Raw genomic sequence first — 23,389 nt, 5'->3', positions numbered from 1 at the left:
AAGTAGCTTGTTACTACTAATAGTCATTCAACATATTTTCAAAAATATTTTTGTTTTTAATGAAGAAATATTATGATAGATAAACATGATATTGAATAGTATATTCAGTAGTTCAGCGAATTTCACTAAGATGAGCAACAAGTTGTGGATAACTGTGAAGTGGAAGTAAAAAATATGCATTATTTTTACCTATTATTATTGGGTTTTTTTTACAAACAAACCTCGGCTCCATTCGCAAGACTTTTGCAACCTTTAAGAGGTTTTATTTTCTTTCGTCTTTTTTAATTGATGTGTCTGTTGTGTTCTTTGGTTTTTAAAATGCTGTTTGTTCAAAATTGTTTTTAACAAACCTCTCAGCTCTGTTTACTTATGAAATCAATTGGATTTTATTCAGAAATGTAACAAAAAAACAACTTTTCAGATTTTCATTTTTAAATACTTTTAAACCATTATTTAAACCACAATCATTGTTACTCCATGTCAAAATGATGCATGTTTTGTGTTGGCTTGTCTGATAAAATCAGAGTAGAATACATTCAGGCTGCTGGTCATATTAAGGCAGAATGAGGGGGAAACGAAATAGTTTTGCATTATAGCTGAATATTGATTGATTGGAAATAAAAGCAGATGATATACTTGACTCTATGATTTGTGTTGTTTCCTGTTTAGGACCTGCTGCTCAGTTTCCTGGCTGTTGACTGCAATGCTGCTTGTCTACTCTCTGTTTTTTGCATGGAGAGCTAACCTGGACATTAGCAGACCGTTACTGCTTGGAGTGGTATGCAACAACACGTCTCTTCAACATCCAATTTGAAAGATATCAGCTGCCTAAAGTGTTTTGCTGCAGCACTATAAATAAATGTAATGTTATTGTTATGAGTAGATTTGATGCATATTTTACGTGTGTGTTTGACTTCCTGCAGGTGGAGCGTTTTTGGCTCCAGAGCGATGCTGCAGTTTGTGTTCTGGCCGGCCTCGGTTTGAGCCACGCTCACAGTAAGATGGAGAGGTGGCTGGGACACGGGGGGCTGTGGAAGACCATCGGCTGGGTCTTCGCTTTAGCTCTGCTGGGACAAATGGGACGCACCAACCACAGGTGAACATTTATCATTGACTTATGAGACAAACAAACATGTACCAGTGCCATCTTCTAATGATAAAGCGGGGTAATATTTATTTTATTGGATGTGAAATAACAGACTTTAATCCTGATAAAACATTAAGCGATTAAATTTGTTGCCTTTTAGTTAAAGAGGACAAGAATAAAAGTAAAGTCAGCATTCGAAGCTTCCTTTCAGAGTTTGCTGTTTGGCATCATTTCTGTCCTGTAGATTCGTTGTTAAACTCTCCTATTTTGTTGGGACTCAAACTCCAGTTCAGCTTTGTAACATTCAAGTTTGCAGACAATTACAGAACCAATTTTACAACAGCTAAGATTCTGATCACAGTGGACATAATTATTATAGCTGCATTGTATTGCACTTCCACAGGCTATTAGTAATTCCAAGCTGTAATTGTGTTTTAGCGGCAGGCTTTTTTAATTCTGCACAATCTTTGAGCATTTATCTGTCAGTTAAACAGTGCTCCTGCTGCAGAAGTTACTCTGGAACCAAACAAATACATCGCCTTGAAAAAGGGTTTATTTCCCCATAATTCTTTCAGTTTTAATCAAGTTGTAACAACTAACTTTCTAAATAAATATATTTTACTGAGATTTCATGTGCTAGATCAACACAAAGTAGAGCATCATTGAGAAGTGGAGGTAAAGTCACACATGAATTAAACTCTGAAAAGGTTTTAAAAAGGGGGTTAAACATATTTATTCAGCCTGCTTCAATGAAATACACCTAAGTAAAATCTAGTATAAGATGAAATTAAAAAGAAAATAAAAAACATGATATTTATCGATGTGCTCCATCATTCCGGAGTGAGGCTGATCATAAAAAAGAACAATTTAGATGTGCAGAGCCGATAGAAACTTATCCTGAAAGACTTGCAGCTCTAATTGCAGCTAAAATGGTTGTAGAAGACAAATCTGTAAAATGTGAAAAACTTCAAAGTTTTAGCCTTCTGCTTTTTAAAGTTCGGGCAGAATAAAAACTCCCTTTTTACTTCTGTCTAAAATCCCTACCCAGGTGCATGTTTTTTCTGAGTCAACCTGATTTGTTTCTCCTGCACTTCATCCCACAGGTCTGAACTCCACATGTCAGGTTTTCCCTCTGTGGCTGTTGGTAAAGGCTAAAGAGAGACTCGGTTAGCATGCAGATTCCACTCGCAGGGCTCAGTCTGAGATGTTAGCTGTCCGAGAAGGCAGATTACACCAGCGCAGCTCCGCAGCATGCCAGACAGCCATCACTGAGCAGCTTTGATCAAGCAGGAGAGCATGGCCTGTGCTGTCAAACCGATCACACCTGTCTCTCTACAATTAGATAGGCAGTCAGAGTGCTGTTTGAAGGAAAAGGGTGGAGGGGAAAAACCAACGACTTCCCCTTAGAGCACCCAGAAAGTATACATGCAAACATGCACACATCTGTATCTATAACACAGATCTCTGAGGCTGCACTTGTTTGTGAATTGAATGCATGATAATTATTTCAGGGAGTGTGACCAGAGCAGGAACGATGTGGTGGAGCGGTTCGGTAGGGAGCTGCTGGCCTCCTTCCCAAAAGACTCACTCATCCTGACCAGAGGAGACCTGCCAGGAAACTCTCTGCGCTACCTGCACTACTGCCAGGACATCCGGCCTGATATCCGCCTGGTCGACCAGGAGGTCAGGACCTCCATGTCTGCTGCCTCTATTAACTATCCAACTGTTCTCCTTACAGTTCTGATAACAGTATAAATCAAAGAGTCAGTGCAGATAATTTTTAATTATTTATGCATTAATTTCAGTTACACAAACCAAATAGATTTTAAGTTTTCTCTGAAGTATGTAAATAAGGACTGTTTCTTATTTAATAGTACATATGCAAGAGAGGATTTTATGATGAATGTATAGCAGCACAAAAATGTAATTTTTTAAAATTTAATGTTTTAAAAATTAATTAATTATTATTATTTTAATTTTTTTTACTTTTTTCAAGTAAATTTATTTGTACTTTTTTCAAGTAAAATTTATTTTTGGTTGCTAAAATGTCTTCCTAGACATGAGCATAGATTTAAATGTGCCTGTGTTTAAACATCCATACAGATTTTACTAACATTTTTGATAACCATAAAGAAATTGAGATGCATCTATTAACTGGCTATTAATCAAAAAATAATTTTTTTTGACCAACTCTGATGCTTGAATTGATGGTCAGTCAATAAATATCCAGTCTTTGTCCTGATCAGTGGACCCACCACACAACATGGTTACCAGGTCGCACTGAGGAAAAACACTTTTCACTGTAATTATTGAACAAAGCAGGTTAAATGAAGTCATAGGAAGTACAGCAGATCTAAGAAGCTTCTAAAGGAATGGATGTGTTGATTAGTTATTCAGGATACTACAACTGAAAACAGGAAGCTAATCATATTTCAGCCAAGTTACTCTGTTTCATCATTTTAAAGAGTCAAAGTGTGTCTGTGGTGGAACATGCTGAATTAGGAAATGCTGGCAGTCTTTTGGAAACCTCTCTGTTGAGTTAAGGGTTCACTAAATACAAGGGAAATAGGCAGGGATTGCTGATAGCAACTGCTCAATAGAAAGCTCTAATCATGTTGTATGTGTTTTGAAATATAACTAAAATCCTTATTACGGTAATTTGGTTTTATTTATATTGAGAGATCTCTTCAATTGTCACCTGGAGGACTTTTCTGAATTTGCAGACTTTCTGTACTTTCAGTGGTGGAGAGAGACAGACAGACATGCAATTTTGGGAAGCTTTGATTGAGAAATCATTACATTAAATTTATTGTTCTGATAATTCAATTTTCTAATTACCCAGAAAGTATCGAACAAGTATATTTGATGTTATTTATAGTGGAAATCATCCACAAAATCTCTTGATTGGTGCATCTCTATAAATAAACAACACTTTGGTAATCTTTTTTTTTTTTGTTGCTACTTAATCAAAGGTTTTCACGAAGATTTGTTGATCTTTCTTGTTGCTAGATGATGACATATTCTTGGTATGTGACCAAGCTGGGGGAGCATCTTCCTGGGGTACATTTTCCTGGCCGAAGGTGGGACCCGGTCCAATCTGAAGAAAAGAACACCTTTAGTCTCGAGCGGTTCCTGTCCCACAACACACGGTGAGTCTCTGAGAGAATAGGGAAGAGCTGAAAAGCTAAATAGCGAGATGTTAAATTGAGCGACTGAACTGGGAGGGTAACAATGGTCTGAATGAACAAGTGGGTGATCTAACAAGGGAGAGATCAGTGGGGACGGTCCACTCAGCCATGAGTGCAGGGAGAAGATAAGCCCACAGAACTGTTAAGGCTGGAAAAGAGTTTGATGAATTACAAAAGTCAACTAATCAACTGGCTTTGGTTAAAGGATCTCTGCTGGACTCAATGCTGCTCCCTGTTCTTATGTCTCCTCCCCCAGGAGGATCTAAACTCCTAAAACTGCTTTATGCCTGGTTAATACCAAGCCCACCAGGGGGCAGTGTTTGCCAGGCCAACAATATTCTCCCTCTGTGGGGTAATACTGACCTCTGGGATTAACCCCCAGGGTTGGTGAGCAGCACAGGGATAAAGTGAGGCCACAAGGTGCTGGGATGTGAAGAAATGCTTGCATGTATATTGTTTCTCAACATAAGTCACCTGTTTTTCCTCAAACCCTCCTCACCGTTATAGGAGGGATGTGTTTGCCTGCATCGGCCTGACTGATGGAGATCCCAGCTGGGAACGTAGCTTCTCTCGTTGGCCTTTGGGTGTGTGTGACTACCTGGTTCCGCTTCAGAGGCAGTTTCACCCAGAACGCTGGGCCGAGCGCACCCGCCGCCTCTATAACTGGAGTGAGCCACACAACAGGTGACCACTAACAACAGAAAACCATGTTTATGACCACAGAGTTTGTTCTAATGGTACCACAGTTTCACTGCATCACTGTATTTACACAAAAAAGTCAGACATACTTGTATGACATGATCTAATTGCTTTTATTTGAAACAAAAATCAATAGCTATCTCCACTGCTGCTAAATTAATTTAACATGTTGAATATTCGTTACAGCACAGTTGTCTGTTACTCTGTTACTCTCAAACTAAAGCAAAAATACCTGCCTGATTCCATCTCAATAAATCTGATCATCAACAAATGATATTACTTATTATTTATTATTTATTCAGTAAATAAGTTTAACAAAAGTGAAACCCATGTATAGAAACATTACACAAAGAGTCATATATTTTAAGCATTTATTTCTATAAAATTTTGATGGCTTACAGCTTTTGAAAACCCCAAATTCTCAGAAAACAACATTTCTCAGGAGCTTATAATATTATAAAGCCAATAAAAAACATCTATTTTATGACATAAATGTCATAGCACGTCTTACCCCATAACTGGAAATACTGCTGACCATTGTCAAGCATTCACCACCGTCCTCCAGAAGGAGGGTAAGCCTCTAAAAGTCATTGCTAAGGAAGCAGTCTGTTCACAAACTGCTATATCCAAGCAATTAATGGAAAGTTGAGTGGAAGGAAAAAGTGTGCTTTAATAAAAGGGTATCTGCACCCTTAAGAGGATTGTGAAATAAACCCAATATAAGTGTTGGGGAAGTTTCACAAAGTCTAAGACCATCACACACAGACGTATCGGAGACTAAAGCTACATCATCCGTGTGTTAAGCTCTGACCGATTGGATTTTTCAGGATTGATGCCATCTGATGCTGGTGGTCCAAAGTCACTAAATCTCAGAACACACTGTTCCTCCCTTTGCTGACAAACTGTATGTAGATGTTGATTTCCAGCAGGACCTGGAAGCAATACCTGCTTTAGTGACCATAACATCGCTGTGATTGATAGGACAGGAAACTGACCTGACCCAAACTAAGAAGTGAATCTGTGGAAGATGAGAGACACCAGAGCCCAACAATGGAGAGGAGCTGGAGGTCGTAGGCCACAGATGCAATAATTCATGTAAAAGAAGCTCCAACCACATTCTAAACATATTGGCTGTATAGTTTTCAATGATCCAACATTTCTGTATTAAAATATTTTTATTGGTTATTTTCTGAGACATTTAATTTTAGGTTTCCGTTAGTTGGAAGGCATAATATTATAAATGAATAGAAATGACTGCTTAAAATATGTCAGTCTGTATAATGAATCCATAACATGTTGAATTTGGTAAAAATAATGAAACTCTCTTTCAGCCATCTGATAAGTAGAGCACAGCAACAGGAGGGGGAGGGATAACACTGAATCACTCAATTCCTCGTTTCCACTAAGCGGTACAGCACAGATAGGTGTGGCTTGATTCATTTTTTATTTAGGAGAACGAGTCCAGCTGGTGGTGGACTGGGCAGGCGGTGTTTAACCCAAACGCCTCCACCCGAACTGTACCACACCGTTGTCCCACAGACCCAGGAATGCTGCATTACAGGTCAGTTTTACAATGGACACGGACAAAATACGTACCGAACAGCACCGACCTGTGCCATACCACTCGGTGGAAACGAGGCATGTGTTTGAAAACTGGCAGGAATGGTAAAATGAAAAGTCTTTCAGTTTTGAAATCTTTTTATGCCATAAAGCCAGTCAGTACCTGTGTCAGAGATGCTTAGGGGCTTAAATATTAGCAAAGTGTAGTTTTTGCAGGGCTGCTGCTGACAAAAAAAGACAAATCTTTAGAAATAAATCCGCTTGCTACTTTTTCTCTCTGTGGTCTCCCTTCTTCAGACTCATGCAGGGTTTCCTCACATTGACTTCGTTCGGCGCTCTCCATGCTGCGATCCTCCTCTTTGTGAATGCAACCAGTGCAAGACATTAGGCCCTCAGCCATTTGAAATGAGACTGAAGATGAAAAATAATGAGTTCCTTATTGCATTTTGTCAATAACTGTGTCAAAACTGGAATTAGTCAAAGCTCCATATTCTGTTGCTGTTGCCAGCAGCCCTTCTTTCACTCACATATCCACGGCTGAATACTGTGACATTATTTCCCGCGCCCTCACGACAAGCGTGTCCGCAGATGCCCACAAGCCAAATATTAGCCGAGAGACCTTACTGCTAAAATATTCTTTTGAAAAAGAGGTCAAGCGTCTGCACACGGGAAAGCGAAGAAAGATGTGGTTTAACCCCATGTCTAATGTGTTAGCTGGTATTGTTGCTCAGTCATTTCATGTTGATGCATTCTTAAAACCTGCAACATTATCATTTATCGCTACAGGAATTGCGCATAAACTTTTGCCTGGAGCTGTTTTAAATAAACTATATCTGCTTGACTTTGAACAGTTTTCCTCCTGCGTCCTGGGAGCGCGTTGCTAACGAGGAGATGTGGCAAGCGAGGTATGTTTAAACATTTCACACAATATATGGACGTCTCAGTATAGTGCAAATAAAAAGCTGCGTCACGATGCATGCTATGTCCCGACGACATCTCCATAAACCAGTCTTGTGCGGTAGAGCATCTACATGTACATTCTGTTCGGTGGCTGCATCTACATAAATCACTCCATCGTAGTGGTGCGTTTGAAGCGTGGATCTGCATGACTCATCCATCCAGCACTTAGCCCTGAGCCGCCGTGCTTTGTTTCAGGATGAAGACGGCTTTCTTTCTGTTTGACCTGGCAGAGAGGACGCAGGGAGAGGGGAAAGCGCGTCTCTTTGAGCTGTCTTACACTGTGAGTCTGACCTTATTCAGGGTGCCTGAGATCCTTGAAAATGCTTGAATTTCATTTAGGTGCTTTCAAGGTTTGGACAGTTTTGTAATGAAGTGCAGCCTAATGTTTGATTAAAACCCTACATTTAGAAAACATTACTTCCAATTGAAACCAAATACTTTCATACATCTAATAAAAATATATTTTTTTCTCACTGTTTGAAGTTAGATCAGACTAAACTTTTCTTGCTTTAGCTTACTTAGAGTTACCAAAATTATTTCTATTTACCAAACAACAAAAAAACTTTATTTTTGAATATTTAATAGAGAGTTACAGATCTGTGTAATTGAAATAAAGGTTAACTTATATTTTATACCTTAAAGACAGTTATTGAAATTTGTGTTTTATTCTTGGACCAGTCAGGTGTAAAGGTGTATACATCAAATTTAGTTACATTTTAATTTACCTTATCCTTGCTGCAGAATACCATCACAAAGCATTATTTGTCACAGTAATAAATGAAATATAGTAGTCTTTCTTTTAGCTCATTTGTGTTATTTTAATCTTCAAAGTGTGGTGCTGGAAATGTTTGAGAACTTACCTTGAAAGTGTTTGAATTTTACTGTGTACAAACTCTGCTTATTAAACATGCGTCTAATGTGTCACTAGTTTCACACACCTCTTTGTTGTTTGCAGCTGTATAAAGAAATTGTTGAGGCCCAATCAGATTACCCTCCAAACTGGGACAAGAACCTGGCTCTGGCATGTGAGAGGCTGCTCCGCTCAGCCCAACGGGGCTACAGTCCAGACCACCTGCTGACCTGCAGCGTTCAACACTTTAGTCTCTACCTGGAGAAAGAGCCCACCGATCCCCAGGCGGCGGTCATACGCTCAGCCGTTTCCCACCTGCTCAAGGAGAGAGACAGACTGCGCCAGAGCCGGAAACAAACTCTATGATGGAGTCCTGGAAAACCGTCATGGAGCTGAGATGCCAAGAGCTTGCTCCAAACTTGATGAAAGTGCACTGCTGTGGGAATTATCATGTATTTTTACATTAAATGTTTAATTTTGTGACTTTATTTTGAGTTTTTCAAATTTGTTCTTTAGCAAAAAAAATAGAAGAATAAACAAGGTTTAGTGTTATTTACATAATTATCAAAGTTGATGCAAGCCTGGCAAAACCATTCATATCTCATGTGGTTTTCACATTGCAGCCACAAACCAGAAATTTTATGGAAATGTGGCAGATAAACAAAGTGTTGCAAAATTGTAAATTAGAAGATAAATGATAACATGGTTTTCAAAAAATCTTAGAAATTTTCTGAAAATGTGTTGTTCATTTGTACTCAGTTACCTCCATCTAGTCTGACAACTCCCTGTGCTTGCTGAAGAAAAGTATCCTCATAGCATGACACTGCCACTACCTTGTTTCACCACAAATACAGAAGGTTCAGGGTCACCTACATTGTTAGTTTTAGATGTGAATGAGAGTTATTCATATAGCAACCACATTTCACATACACATATACACAGATCGATGGGTATCAAAAATTGGAACAGATTAATTTTGAACAGGAGTTTATAGGTGGCAAAATTCCCCAGAAATTTAAAAAAACTGGATCAAGACCAGTCAACCTTTTGAAGCAAATTATGAAGAAGAGCAGAGTGGCTCAAGACTTTTGCAAGGTGTGTTAAATCTGAGTCAATGTGATGCAGATCAAGTGGCTAAATTTCTCCTTCATGCTACCATTTTGGTCAGAAACGCACTCTAGAGAAATTCTGATAGATAATTTCTTGCCTTTTTAAACATAACTCTTGCATACAAACTCACAGCCACATTTCCTACAAAATATCTATCCAAAAGAGAAAAGGAGCTGGACTTGAAGAAGCCTTTCTGACCTCAATCAATGCCTGAACCCATTCTGTTGTCTTTTTTTTCCCCTCTCTGCTGTTTTGCTCTCAGAGCTTTTAACGTGCAGATTATATTGCCCCGGCTTCTGCTCTAGTTTTCTTTTTCTCACATTAGGATGCCAAGGCCGAGATTGAGGGAAACCCAATTTAAGGGGCAGAAATGGGGGATTAAAACGGTTGTTTAATCTAGGGCAGACTTACACCGTGCCATGCCATGCAGTGTTCAGTACACATTACAAGCCATACACACACCCCTCTCTATCCCTCCATCGGTTTGTCTTCGATGGTCCTTTAAATGTTTAAAACTAATGGATTCAATAAGTGTTTTTTTTTTTCCTCTTTTCCTTCCTAACAGGGGGGCTTTAATCCCTTCTGGATTTAAATGAAATATGAAATGTCACAATGCCAAAGACCCTTTTAGAGGTGTGTTGGGGTGTGCATGTGTGTTGATTTTTCCGTGTACACACGCTTAAATCTGCACTCAAGCTGTTTTAGCTGCCAGGGAGGCACGTAAACAAATTTGATAAACAGATTGGTATAATGAAAAGCAGTATGTTTTGATCATTAGAGAGGTGCACTCATGCTAACTCCAGGGACATGCATCAACAGTGTGATAGGCTGCTCTCCACTTTTATTAAAGCCAACACACAGACAGAGAGAGGATTGAAAACAAACTAAATTTGTAAATTTTTCAAGACTCTTTTTAGAGATGTGCTGAATAACGAGTCTGTTTCCAAAGTCTAGTTTTTGTAAAGCTTTGACCGTCTGGTATAGGTTTTACCCGACTCTGATCTCTGTATAAGAACTGCAATGTAAGAAGCACATTTGCTTTCCTGCCATGAGTCACTAATTGTTTATCTTGGGACCAGAGGCGACATCACGTACAGCAGGGGTTTTGCTATTATTTTAAAATAAAGACAAACGATTACAGGCTTCACATTTTAAAACATGCACATATAAAAGTAGACACCACAGAAGAAACATCAGTATATTTGCCATATTATGAATGGCAGGACAAGTATGGTTGAAAACTGTTTTTTCTAATAGAAATAAAAATTAACAACCAGCTAGTTTTGATGACTTACGTTTGTTTACATTAAGGTAGTCCGCTGTCCTTCACGTTGTACATAGGATTCTGCTTGAGCACATTGATTCATATGACAGCATTACATCCTCAGCCTGCTAAATGCTGCAGAAACCAGTTAGCCACTCGTTCATTTACGTCAGGGCAATTTCAAGTGGTATATTTTTTGACCTGGAGGAGGCTTGGGAAATAAAAACGGAATTACAAAAAACTTCCTGGACGGGATGAGAACCTACAACCATCTTGCTGCAAGGCAGCAGCTACAGCACAGTGCAGTCCAACTGCATTTAGTTAATCTATTTTTGTTTAAAACAGTAACACAGTGTGGAGACTCTCTAATCTTGGTTTCCAGTTGTCAGTTATTTAATGAAAAGTTATTTGCATGTACTATTATTCACATAAATATGACAAAAAGAAAATCTTGAGTGTTTTCATACTAAATCTAATTTTCAGATTTAATATTTTTCCCCTTTCCTTTCTTAGGAAGAATTACAAATCATAAAAAATATTTACAAAAAATGTGTTTTACTTAAATCATCCATTCTGGGAGTTGACTTGAATTCAAAGCCCCACTAAAGACAAACTGTAAACCATGGTAGTAAACCAAGATGGTAGGCTCAAATCGGCCTGACATCACTCAAGCCCAGCAAATACTTTGGTGAAAATAATTTTAGATTTTTTCACTTTTAAGCATCCTAACACTAAAAATTGATCATATTGAGAGAATATAGAAGCATGATTGCATGACTTCTGATGTAATCTACAGATCCATCTCCTCAGTTTACGTTTAATGTTTGTGTTCTTGGTCAGCGCTGCATTTTATTTCTCCAGCTGTTCGAGATACAACTGGAAAGCGATGGACAGCGAGTACGAGAGTGGTTTTCTCAAGATGTAATCTGCCGTTTCTGCTTGCAGGTCAGTTTAGTGTCTGTCAATGATTGGATGATGACATTAGACATGCTGTTGCATGAATAGTTTCGCTCCTTCAAAGATGAAAATGTTTGAATAAAGATACACTTTTTATGTACTCTTTATTGTCTTTAAAAAGGAGCAGATTTGACAGTAGAAGAAAATGAAAGTGTGAAATTATAATTTTCTGCTTTGCTCTGTTCCTGTCCACCTTCCCTGCCCCTCTTCTCCTCTCACCCGTCCGTTCCTCCCTTCTCCCCCCTGTTTCCGAGAGTCAGTTGCCCACCCTAAATCAGCAAGCTGCCGAGGATTGTGGGAACCCGTGGAATCGCCGTGACCAGGGATGCAGGCAGGGAGCCACAGCAATGCTGGAATGTGGGGCGTCTGAAGAGATAAGAGCTGCGAGCCCGAGCCAAGGAGTGAACAGGGATGCAGCAGGCAGGGTAGAGAGAGGTGGTGGTGGTGGGGGGTTGGCATGGCAGAGTGAGGAGGGTGAGACGGAAACAGGGGCGGCTGCATGTCTGTGAATGGGGAGGCAGAAACACAACACCGTAAACAACCAGAGTGCAAGACGGAGTGAAACGAAGAAAGAGGGGAGTGAGGGGGGGGCACACTGGAGATGGGAAGCCAGCCTTATTCCTCTTTGCATTTCATTTACATCCTTGGCCGTATCGACCAATCGGATTGGGAGCAAAGCCCAGGGCTTAGGAGGGGAATAAAAAGACAAAATGCCTTTGCTGCTCTCATCCCTCCCTGATAATACCCCTTCTGTTTTTCTTTTCTCCTTTTCTCTCGTCTATAAGTAGATACTGTCCGAAAAGCCAGCAGAAAAGCGACACCTCCGCTTGCTGTGTATCTCAGATAGACCGAGCGGGAGCAGGGGCTGAAAAGACAGCTTTAGCGACTGGGCCTATCTCCACTCCTCTCCCTGGCTGGGCTGGATCGAAGCTCGGAGTGGAGAGAGGCGGAGGGCCGGGTGTGTTGGTTAGTGTTTGGGAAAAGAATAGAGGGTGTGAGAGGCATGATATACTAAGCTGGCAACAGATTTCACAGAATCTTACACTCTGAAAAACTTTGCCTCAAGATCCCTTTTCTAAGCATGAGAAACCTGTTTCAAGGATGTTTACCAGGTTCCACCCATCTTTGTGAAGGTTGCAAATTACTTCTGCTGAACTTTACATATTTTTAGCTAAAGGTTGCTTGCTGGTATTCTACTCTTTCTAACAAAATTGCAGGATTTTCCAAAACCTATTGGTTTGGTTGAATGGAATGTTTTCTTTCTCAACTTATCAATGTGTATTGGCTAGAAATAGGCTTATTAACATCAGCCTGTGTTGTCCTGATTGATTTGTCTCAAGTTTCAGTTTGCTGTCACTCTCCAGTTACATGTTCTTGTTTGTGTTGTGGATAGTCTTTGTATACCAGGCCCGGTATGTGTTCAGGTTTATTTGAACAGGTGTTTGCACATCTCTCCATTGTGTATCTGCTTGTGTTTGGGTTACTTTGGGCCTGTCAAGTGTTCTTTCTGTATTTAAGTGGCTATGCTAATGTTCAACAGCTCACATCTTTGCATAGCTCCCTGTAGAGGTAGTTAAAGGGAATCGAGAACTCCCGGTCTACATCCTCTTTCCTAAAGTACCTCTTGCTCCATAAGATTGGACGGAGAGCCTCTGTTAATACCAGTTTTTTTTTTTGTTTTTGCCACAAATTCCCAATTGAATTTAGATCTGGAACATTCTGAACACATACTGGGCTTTACAACATTGGCTGTAAGTGAATCTTCGGTTCAGACTTTTTTGCAGCTTTTAGCATGTCTTCTCCCAGAATTATCCTGCCTTTTACTCCCTCTATCCCCACATCTTTCTGGTTCTTCACTCTACTTCCACCTGGTTACTGGAAAAAAAATCATCTTAAGAAAGGTTTGATCCCCTTAACTATCATCCCACTAAACAAACTCCAGTGACAATCATCCATTTCCTTGTGTTTTCCCTTCTCTACAACCTTAGCTCTGACTTGTCTGCTTTATCCTTTCATTCCACTTTGCAACTGTCTCCTGCTTTATGTTGTTTTATTATATGATATTACATAAAATATGCTAAATAGGGAAATTAACAGCACTATTGGTATATCTTTCTGGTGTATCTCTGTGGAAAACTTTTCAGACATGGACACAGTTTGTTGCTTACCTGCACCAGACGCTTGTAAGTGATAAGGTCACCTTAAGACCCCTCTACCTTCACAGCCTCCTCCTCCTCCTCAGCCCACACAACCTCTCCCCTACAGTAAATCAAACCAAACAACAGAGGCTGATGTCTGAAGGATTAGAGGTCAGGGGTTTGGGAATGCCACATCCAGTTTTTTTTTCCAGGATCAATCTTCAAGCTCTTGGTAATCTCTGGCCGCCGGCCTCGCATACCTCCAGTGGTCTTCCTCACTGGGAGATGGCATTGCCAAGTGGGTTCTCCTGCTGGGTAAGAGGAGCTGATTTGAGGGAGAGGTGTGAGGCGCTAAGAGAGGAGTACAATATATCCTTTATCCTCAACCAGATGTGTGCAAATGCATGTCAACCACAACATTTTAGTCTGGAGTTCCTCCCCGCATGTGTACTGTGTTGTGTACTTTCAGCGCGCATGCATAAAGTTTGTTTAATCTGCCAATTTTGAAATGTGAAATAACTTTGACTTCTTCATGGCAAACCGAATATTATCCGCAAGTTCCCGCTGTTATCTTGTGTACACACATTTGTTTATTTGATACAGCCCCTCTCCGCTACAGCACTTTTGTATATCAAAGACAGCGGTGCGGAGCGTAATTGAAAATGGCTACCGTGGAGAAAGGTCTCTCTTTGCTTTTACTGAGAAGAGGTGGAAAAAAACTCATTCTCTGCTCCCTTTAGATCGATTTAAATAATTGAGGAGTAAACTGACAAATTAGACACCTTTATGGAAACCCTTGGGGTTTCTCCGGGGTCTTCCACTTTCCCCAGTACAAGAGAGCGCCACTAGGCATGGGATAATATCTTGTGTGCTTTGAGAAGGGAGGGGTGATGTACTCCACTAGGCCAGGAGGGGTTTCGCCAATCAAGCGGGCCACACTTCCTCCCCCAGGTTCTAATTTTGTGCCACATTAAAGAGCTCGGCCTCCATTTAGGACACAGAGAGACATTTTCATAATTTGCCGGGTGTCTCGGGTAGCTCGAGGTGCCTCTTCCCTCCTTTTCTCACTCTGTATCTGAATGGAGGGCCTGAGGAGCAAGAGGAGGAAATTCATTCGTCTCCTTTCAACCAACCAGCATCAGTTCTGCATAATGTTGCTGCTAGGTGTGTGCACAAGCAAATATTTATCTCTTTATTAGCTCCCCATTAGACCTGAAAATTATATGCTATGTGAAACCAACACTGCGTATTGTCATCTACGGAGCTACTAGAAGTCAAGTGTTGTTGAACCATCAGGATTAATTCGATTATCAATAATTAGCAGTTAGTTGTGTTTTTGCAGAGGGAGAAAATATTTAACACATCAACTTTAGCAACTAAATTGATCCATATAAATGAATGAATCTAAACAAATGAATCCATATATCAATTTATATAAAATATAGCACAATAGTGTGGGAATATTTGAACATACCTACTGAAATTTATTACACGCTTTTTAATGAAAACTACAAGATCTCTTCCATGTGGAGAAGCTAGTAGCATGATGTTTAAATAGATTATGTTCCCTTGAATGTAACATAAAAATATATTTTTATTTATATACAATTCAAATTGGACTTGACTGTAAATACAAAAAAAATCAACTGTAAATTTATAGCTTGTATGACCTTCATATTCTGACCTTACCATGATGGAAAAGTGCTTCTCATATGTGTGGATTATGCATCAAGAGGCACCTCGGCTGAATTAGAGTGAAAGCAGTATGAGGTGATTATGCATCTATAAGACATTAAACAATGTTTACTCTGCTTCTCCTTCACTGGTGGAGACTTACGCAGCAAGTGTGCGTGGAGATAACTGTGACTCAGCGCATTATGTTGAAATAGATGTTCTTTCCACTTTGGGTTCATAGTTGCAACATCTGAAACATTAAGAAAAATATCGGTAACCAACACCATCCAGGTGTTTTGCAGCAAGAAGATATTCAGAGAGCTTTTTTGCTTCCCTAAATTTGGATACAATAGTACAATAGTTAAATAATGAGAAACTAGCTTATATTAACAGGGGGCAGGTTTTTTTCTGAATAGTGTCGGATTTCTTGGCTTTCTATGCATTTTCCCTCCTTTTTTTCTTCTTCTTCTCAATACGTATTCCTCGTGTCATTCTACTTTATAACGCATAATTTTATTAATGTATTTGCATGGGTTGATTACTTTGGTTTTAAATTCCACTCCAATTGCCCCACTAGAAATGTATTTACTTATATTTTTTTTTACATGGTTGATAGTTATGTTCAGTGCTGTAACATTGTTCCACCAGATTAAGATAAGTTTTTTACTCTACCTATGTCTGGGTAGAGTTGTTGCATGACACTGTCCATTCAAGCTTTACTTGCTTCTGCGTCGATTCGTGATTGGTCACATAATTCAGTCTCAGGGGGCATTCCTTCGCTGACAGACAAGCTAATCTAAAATCCCCCCAATTTACAAATGAAAATCCCGCCATCCAATTGAGCTAATAGAGGGACTTGAATGGGATAATAAGATGTGGTGTAATACTGTGTAAAAAGCCTATAATGTTGTGTTGGTGTAAGAGCCTGTGTGACTGGATGTCTGACTGTTTGCAGCGATTATGGAGGCCTGCGGGCCTGGCGGCGACTCCGTGGCTGGGACGGGGAGCTTCCTCCCTGGGCATGGAGATATGCCTGTCTGCCCCTTCTGCGGCTGGAGCTACAGGGGAGCAGGATGTCAGGAGGGAGAGCGCTCCCTGCGAGCTTCTGTCGCCGCCGCGGTGGTTGGGTCTTCGCCGCTGCAGTGCTTGCAGATGTGCACAAACAAGGGAGGATTAAAGCAAAACAAATCTAAACAGACAAATGGAATTAGAGTGATGGGTGTCGGTGGGCTGGTTCACAGTGATAAACATAATGATGGCGTGTGCATGTGCGTGTGTGAGTGTGTGTGTCTGGGGGATTATCAGTGATTAGGTGTGTGGTGTGTATGGCTGGGTGACTGCTTCTGGGTGTCTTTGTGTGTTTGCCTATCTGTCTATGTTTTTGTAATTATGTGTGTATATATTTACTCTATTTCTAGTTTATGTGTGCGATAAATGAGTTATTTCATATGGCTTTGCATGTGTGTGGTTATGTATTTTCATTTTGGTTTCAGGGTCACGGCCCTCTCCTGGCTTTCTCTACGGTTTTGTGTCTCCTATTGAGACACACATTTTGAACCGAAACTCTTGCTTTAGCAATTAGGGAGAAACTCATCTTGAAAAGAGCTGTGGCATTTATCTGCAGATGTTTTGTTTTCTCGCACCAGGGACCCTATGAGGAGGTCAGGCGTGTGGAGGAAGCAGCAGGGGGGCCGGTGATCAACAGTCTGGGCTTCCCTGCTAGGAGTCTGGGATTAGGACTAAACCCAGCCCTGCCAGATGGGCACAACACATCCCCAACATCAGCACCTTTAGGACACCTCGCAGTCTCCCTCTTTCTTCTTTGAAACACATGGAAAGGTGAGCTGGAGCATTCTCACATCAATCAGAGAATAATCAATAATCAAGCAACTGGTAAATCGGTTTTCATTAATACAACTTCATGTGTGCAGCTGATGTTCATCATATTGAAACCAAGATCACAAAAATGAATAAATAAATACGTTTAAAAATATAAATTAACTTCACTTCACATCTTATTTACAGAGCACTTTACATAGTGACTCTAAAATTAAAGACGAATTAAATTAATCATAAAAAAATAAGAAAAATAGATGAATAAACAAATTTATTTAATTAACTAGGAAATTAATGTCCTATTTCCAGTGGGAGGACATTTTTTTAATATAAATTTTAATAAATTGTTGCAGTAAAAGCAATAAAATTTGTAGATAGAATAGAATGGGTAAATCAGTATGTTAAAGTAAGATTTAAACTAAGAATAAACTAAACATCAGCTAAAATTCAAACTGAAAGAACATCTCAGGTTTGTTTTCTGTGCTCTCGGTTGCTTTCAGGTTTCTAGGAAGCTGCACAGATCCGGGCTGTGATAATAAAATGATGCCTCACTGTTGGTTTTCCTTCTTACTTTTGGTTTTATCAGAAGACCTACATGATCTGCATGGTTGTACAATGAAATTAAATCTGACAAATGTCTGAAAATATGACTGTAAATCATTTTAAAAGTCCAATGAAGACACTTGAGTAATGTGAACTCTTTCTCTGCTCTTTGTCTCCATGTGTGCAACTAATGTTGATCAGGACTTAGCATTCTGAAGTGTTTTAATCTTTCAGACCTGTCAATTAATCCGCAGTTCAGAGCAGATTGCATAAAGGTTTGATTAATTCAGTCATTTCATGGGTGGATCCATCGTGTTTTCGGAGGAGCTCACGGAAAGGCGGTTACCTCTTCAAAGTGTGGGGATGTGGACAGTTGTGGACAGTCAGCAGCTTCAGCAGGGATATCAGAAATGAAACTTCCAAGTTGTTTTGATGTGCTGTAGTTCAGAGCCACAGGCAACACTGAAATGATAAAGTGCATGTGTGCAGGAACGGCTCAGGCATCAGCAGTGGGTAGATTGCTTCCTGCTTGACTTTTATCACACATAATTTGCACTAAATAGTAGTTTTGATACTGACATAATTTATATCTTTTTGCTCATTTATTGTATCGATCCAAATTTCAAACCCTGGTTTAATAGATTAAAGAAATACATGCATGACTGAAATCTGCATTTCTGTTGTTATGGCCTTGCAGTCAGGTTAGCAGGCTTAAATAAATATGTATGACAAACGCAGACGTTAAAATTCAGCGCAGCACCGACCTGACCCAGTGGGATGGCAGCCCACCTGGCTCCATCATCCACTGGTTCACCGTCAAAACCCAGAAAATCATCTCTGTGTTACTAGAAAGCAGATTACACGAAACAAGTGTACAGACAAATAAAAGATTACAGGCTGTGAACATGTTTCAGTCTAATGCCCTTTCAACATGCAGTGCTCAGCACAATGCTTCCCTCTCCCCAAGCTAAATTTGGATTCCCCTCGTATTTTTTGAAGGATCTGCTGGCCAGCCGTGTCTTCGCCATGAGCAGAACCTCTGTAATGATGGCGTTCCATGCGAACGGCCCGTCTCCTCTGCTGTATTAGTTAGGCTTTGGGGTTCAAGTGACTACAGGGTTTAAAGACTGAATTTTTTTTAAGGAGGGGGGAAAGAAAGACTCTCTGTTGTTCTTGAAAAACTGTGTTTATCCTGGATTAGAGACACCAACATGTTAATAATTGTTTCTCACAGAACTGCAAAGAAGCACTTTCCTGTAATCCCCTAATCAGGCATTACACCTCTGAGCGAAGCCACAACGCAGGCGCGTGGTGTCTGTGACGCAGCACGCCCACAGTGTGTAATACGCTCACATCTCCAGCACCACACCCACCATGTGCAAAAAAAAAAAACATCTCCATTCTGGCTTTTCATGCAGCTTCATCATCCATTTACCTCTTCTGTCGATGAGATTTACTGTCTTTTCATGATGATTTTTTCAGTCTATCAGTAAAATATTCTTACAGCTTTAATGCATATGGCTGCATGCATACCCATTTATTCCAGCTGAGGTTTATTTTTAAAGTATCTTGTAGCTTAATGCTTCATCAGCAATATATTCCCTATTCAGACATTTTTACTGCTGTCAAATATCTAACAGGGCTAAAAATGAACATACTTGGTCAGATATTATGAATACAGCCTCTTCTGACATGCTTGCCCATACATCTTGCTGAAACCCTGCCCACTCAACAGTTTGTTTCAGTTTTAATTTCTCACCAAGCCATGTCTGTTTAGTTGAGTTTTTTTTCACAAATATTTTCCCATTTGTTTACTTTTTGTGATCATATTTAGCCCTGAATGTTTGCTTGTTGCTTCTGCAGCCTGTCTCCTTGGAGGGCCCCTGCTGGGGAGTGCGGTGTGGCGATCCGCGGGGATTAACCTGGAGAATTTAATTAGAGGAGCTGTTGTCTCTGACATTTCAATCAGCCCGAGCTGGTCAGCCGGCTGGCGGTGCTGGAGCTGGACCTGTGGAAGCTGTCTTGCCTGGGGAGGAAGAAGGGAGTCGAGGTAATAGAGTTCAGAGGCAAGACTAGTGTCTGATTTGTCCAGAATCCTGGTAGAGGAAAGATGGAGGGGAGCCTACTTGAAAAACATACATTATACGTTATGCAATACTAACACACTACTAAAACTGATGCATTTTAAGCGTTTATTTCTCCTTATTTTGACGATTATTACCTACAGTTGATAAAAAAACACAGTCTTCAGTAAAAATTGAAATTTTAAACACATAAGTATTTTTAATACAGAAATGTGTGTCTTCTGAAAAATATGTCCAAGTACTATACAGTACATGCACTCAATATTGGGTTAGACCTCTTCCAGGTTGGAAGAGACCTAATGAATCACTACATTAGCTACAGCCTGACTCTTCTGAGGCACTGTGGGTGTAGTGAGGAACTTCATAATGGTCCTTTCTACAATAAAAAACTTCTCTGTTTCTTTATTAAGATCATTTTTATTAGTCTTGTGTAATTTTCTATTTTTTGAGGGATTGAATCTTTGAATTTTCCTATCTGCAAACATTCAAATTCAAAGATTTTTAAAAATGAGTTACTGAGATAAATGCACTTATAGGTAAATTTACTGAGATGCACCTGTTGATTTTCTTGATTTTAACCAGAAAAGAACAGAATAATGATGTAGATTTCCATTATTCAATCAATGATGATCTTGAGGAACGACGTTGTTAGGTAACCAGAAATAGCGTGGGGTAATCACTATTCCATTCACAGCCACACTATTGCTTTGTAATCCTGATGCTAAACTCCCCATTACTCCATCTGGGACCCAACAACAGCCCACCCCCTCCACCACACACACACACGCACACCCCTCCACACACACACACACACTGTCAAAGCAACTGTGGCTGTCAGGGTTTTCCGTTCTGTTTGCGCTTGCCTGGAGGAAGGGAGGGAGGAATCATGTCCTGCAAATTAAAAAAGCTGCTGTAGGAATGTGGCCAAATCCCACCGGAGCAACCAACACCCGTCTCTCTTCCAGCGCTGACCCGGTGGTCAGTGGTGAATCCCCCTGTTTGTATTCTGCACGCACGCCGGGCCCCGGGGAGCGCTTCTGCACGCCTCCTGTGGGACTGCTGGTAATTTAAGTCAAACACGACGTCCCTGCTTGTTTGACACCCGTTTAAAGTGTTTCAATCACACGTGTGTTTGCTACAGGCCGTCCTTGTCACACTCGCTCAAAGACCCAATCAATTTTATTTGATCGAGTTCTTTGTGTCCAGACAATTATTTCTTTTTTCTTTGAATGAAGTGGTTGAACTGATAATTCGTGAGGGGTTAGAGGTTCTTATTGATATTATAAAGATGGATTTTTGTAAAAGTAGGACCTTGCTCCCCTCCCCCAGTACGCCTCCCCCTTTCTCCCAGCAGGCAGCTTCAAGTTGTGGGCGGACTAGTGTCATATGCCACTAATTAAGGACTCTTAAAGGGCTATGGAGCATACTCATTAATGAACTGTAGCTTCTTTACTGTCCATTGACTGATTAAAAACGGGAGGGCTGATTCAGCTTGGGTGTCTGCCAGTTCAGTTAAAGAGAAAAATAACATTCATATCATCTTTTTATTGAAAAAAAACTAAAGAGGACATGAATATTTAACTTATATTTTACTTAAAAACAAGTAATATTTTATTAGGAGTATTTTAACTTAAAAAAAAAATTCAGTGCCTCATTTTTTTGTCTGTGTTCATGTATTTATTCATTTCTATTAAGACAATAATACCACCACCAACAAGGAAGTGCCAGGTGCCCCCTCCCTGCCACTTGTTTATTCCATTTTCATGGAAATGCAAAAAACAAAACAAAGCAAATGGCCGTATTTGTCTTTATGAAAGTAGGCCAAACAACCGCTGACAAACAAGAGGGGGAGTTGTAGGTCAGGGTGCCACAAGCCATGTGTAACCGTGCCTGTTGAGAGAGCATGTCACGCTGTAGTAAGCCACAATACACACAATAACATGCAGACACTCCTGCCAGCATGATGTAATACTGTCTAGACTAAACAAAAACACACATGGATATTTCTCAAAGCGAAAACGTCTTTAATCAAAGACTCTGATTCAGTTTTGACCGGAAAATTAAGTAGGTCAAATACAGTGCATCACTAATGTGGTAAAAACGTAGAAATTTTTCACATTTTCTTATCTTGCGACAACAAATATTGATGTATTTTATTGAAATTTAAGGTGATAAACCAACAAAAAGCAGTGCATAACTGAAAAGTGAAAGGAAAAGAAAACAAGCTTGCAAATATTGATATTGTCGCCCCTAAATAAAGTCCAGTGTAGCCAACGGCCTTCAGACGTCACCTTGTTTATGAATCCAAAGTCCATCTCTGTAATTAAATTTAAGAATAAATGCAGCTTTTCTCTGAAGCCCTTACCAATGGTGACTCTGGAGGTTACCACTCGAAGTTTGGCTCAAGCCTAATTGAACATGTGGTTTATGGTGGTCTCCTGTTGACCTACATGCAAAAACTCTAAGTGTTCAGGAAAACTAACGCTGCACATCACCCTGAACGCATCATCTCCAGTGAAGTATGATGCTGTGACAATGACTTTATTCAGTAAGGACAGAAAGGCTGATCAGAATTGAAGGAAGGCTGATGTTTATGTGTTAGAATAAGAAAGCTCAAATCTCCTCTGCATGAGGAAGAGGTCATCCTGAAGACTCAAATTATTCATTTTGGAAACTATTGAATCATTAGCTCCACATACTATGAGATGTTTGTATTTGCTTAATTTAAAGATTTACTGTATGCATACAATGTATTTCCTCCTGTCAGACAAAACCTTTAGCTGTAAAACACATTTTATACTGTAAACCACTGTTTTTGTTCTTACCTATTTAATATGTTGAGTAAAATCTTTGTTATTTATAATACGTTTAGCACCATGGCCTAAATAAACTGCAGTTATGTGGTTGTTATGAGTTTTAACTGAGAGTAAAGGTGACTAGACTCAATCTAATAGATTGGTAAGGGTCATCAGATGCCATCTCTGTCCCGTCACAGATTGAATCATGTCTTATGTTACATTATTTTTCACTGTTGACGTGGAGGTCATGATCCTGGGGACCTGGACAGGCATGTCTTGACCCTGGTGACCTGAGCTCAGTATCCCTGCTGTGTGAGTGTGTTTCTTTGCCACTGGAGTTCATTAAATCACTGCAGACCAGTCAAGGGAGAGCCTTTAGCCTGTTTAGGGCAACACACCGTTTGTGAAGTTCAGGTTTCATTGACTTATGAAGCCATTTAATGAGTCTAAGTTTAATAAATCTGTTGACTGACTCTTGATTTGGATGTGACATGTGTGGAAAGTGTGCAGACTTCTACATGTGATTTGCTTGGAAAAAGAATTGACCTTGACAACCTTGTCAATATGTTCTATCTAAAAGTATACATGTCCTTTGAGCTTTCTAACAGCATTGCCAAAATCTTCTAATTCTTTTCATGCAA

The 23,389-nt window shown here is 39.9% G+C and overlaps 1 protein-coding gene across 5 annotated transcripts in view; it reads left to right on the top strand.

Moving 5' to 3' along the window:
• The window catches only part of tmem260 (transmembrane protein 260), a 30,899-nt gene extending 22,067 nt beyond the window's left edge, over positions 1-8,832 (top strand). For all 5 annotated transcript variants that reach the window (XM_032547814.1, XM_032547813.1, XM_032547816.1 and 2 more), the window contains 8 exons: positions 670-778; positions 924-1,096; positions 2,599-2,770; positions 4,097-4,236; positions 4,783-4,959; positions 7,386-7,439; positions 7,690-7,774; positions 8,450-8,832. In XM_032547814.1, coding sequence (XP_032403705.1) covers positions 670-778; positions 924-1,096; positions 2,599-2,770; positions 4,097-4,236; positions 4,783-4,959; positions 7,386-7,439; positions 7,690-7,774; positions 8,450-8,710 — 1,171 coding nt within the window. In that variant the 3' untranslated portion in view covers positions 8,711-8,832. The remainder of the gene's footprint in view (positions 1-669; positions 779-923; positions 1,097-2,598; positions 2,771-4,096; positions 4,237-4,782; positions 4,960-7,385; positions 7,440-7,689; positions 7,775-8,449) is intronic.
• Positions 8,833-23,389: the final 14,557 nt, after the last annotated feature.

This window comes from Xiphophorus hellerii, chromosome 19 (assembly GCF_003331165.1).
Source record: "Xiphophorus hellerii strain 12219 chromosome 19, Xiphophorus_hellerii-4.1, whole genome shotgun sequence".
NCBI classification, from domain to species: Eukaryota; Metazoa; Chordata; class Actinopteri; order Cyprinodontiformes; family Poeciliidae; genus Xiphophorus; species Xiphophorus hellerii.
Note: the sequence above shows the minus strand (reverse complement) of the source record. Positions and strands in the feature narration are given on the sequence as shown.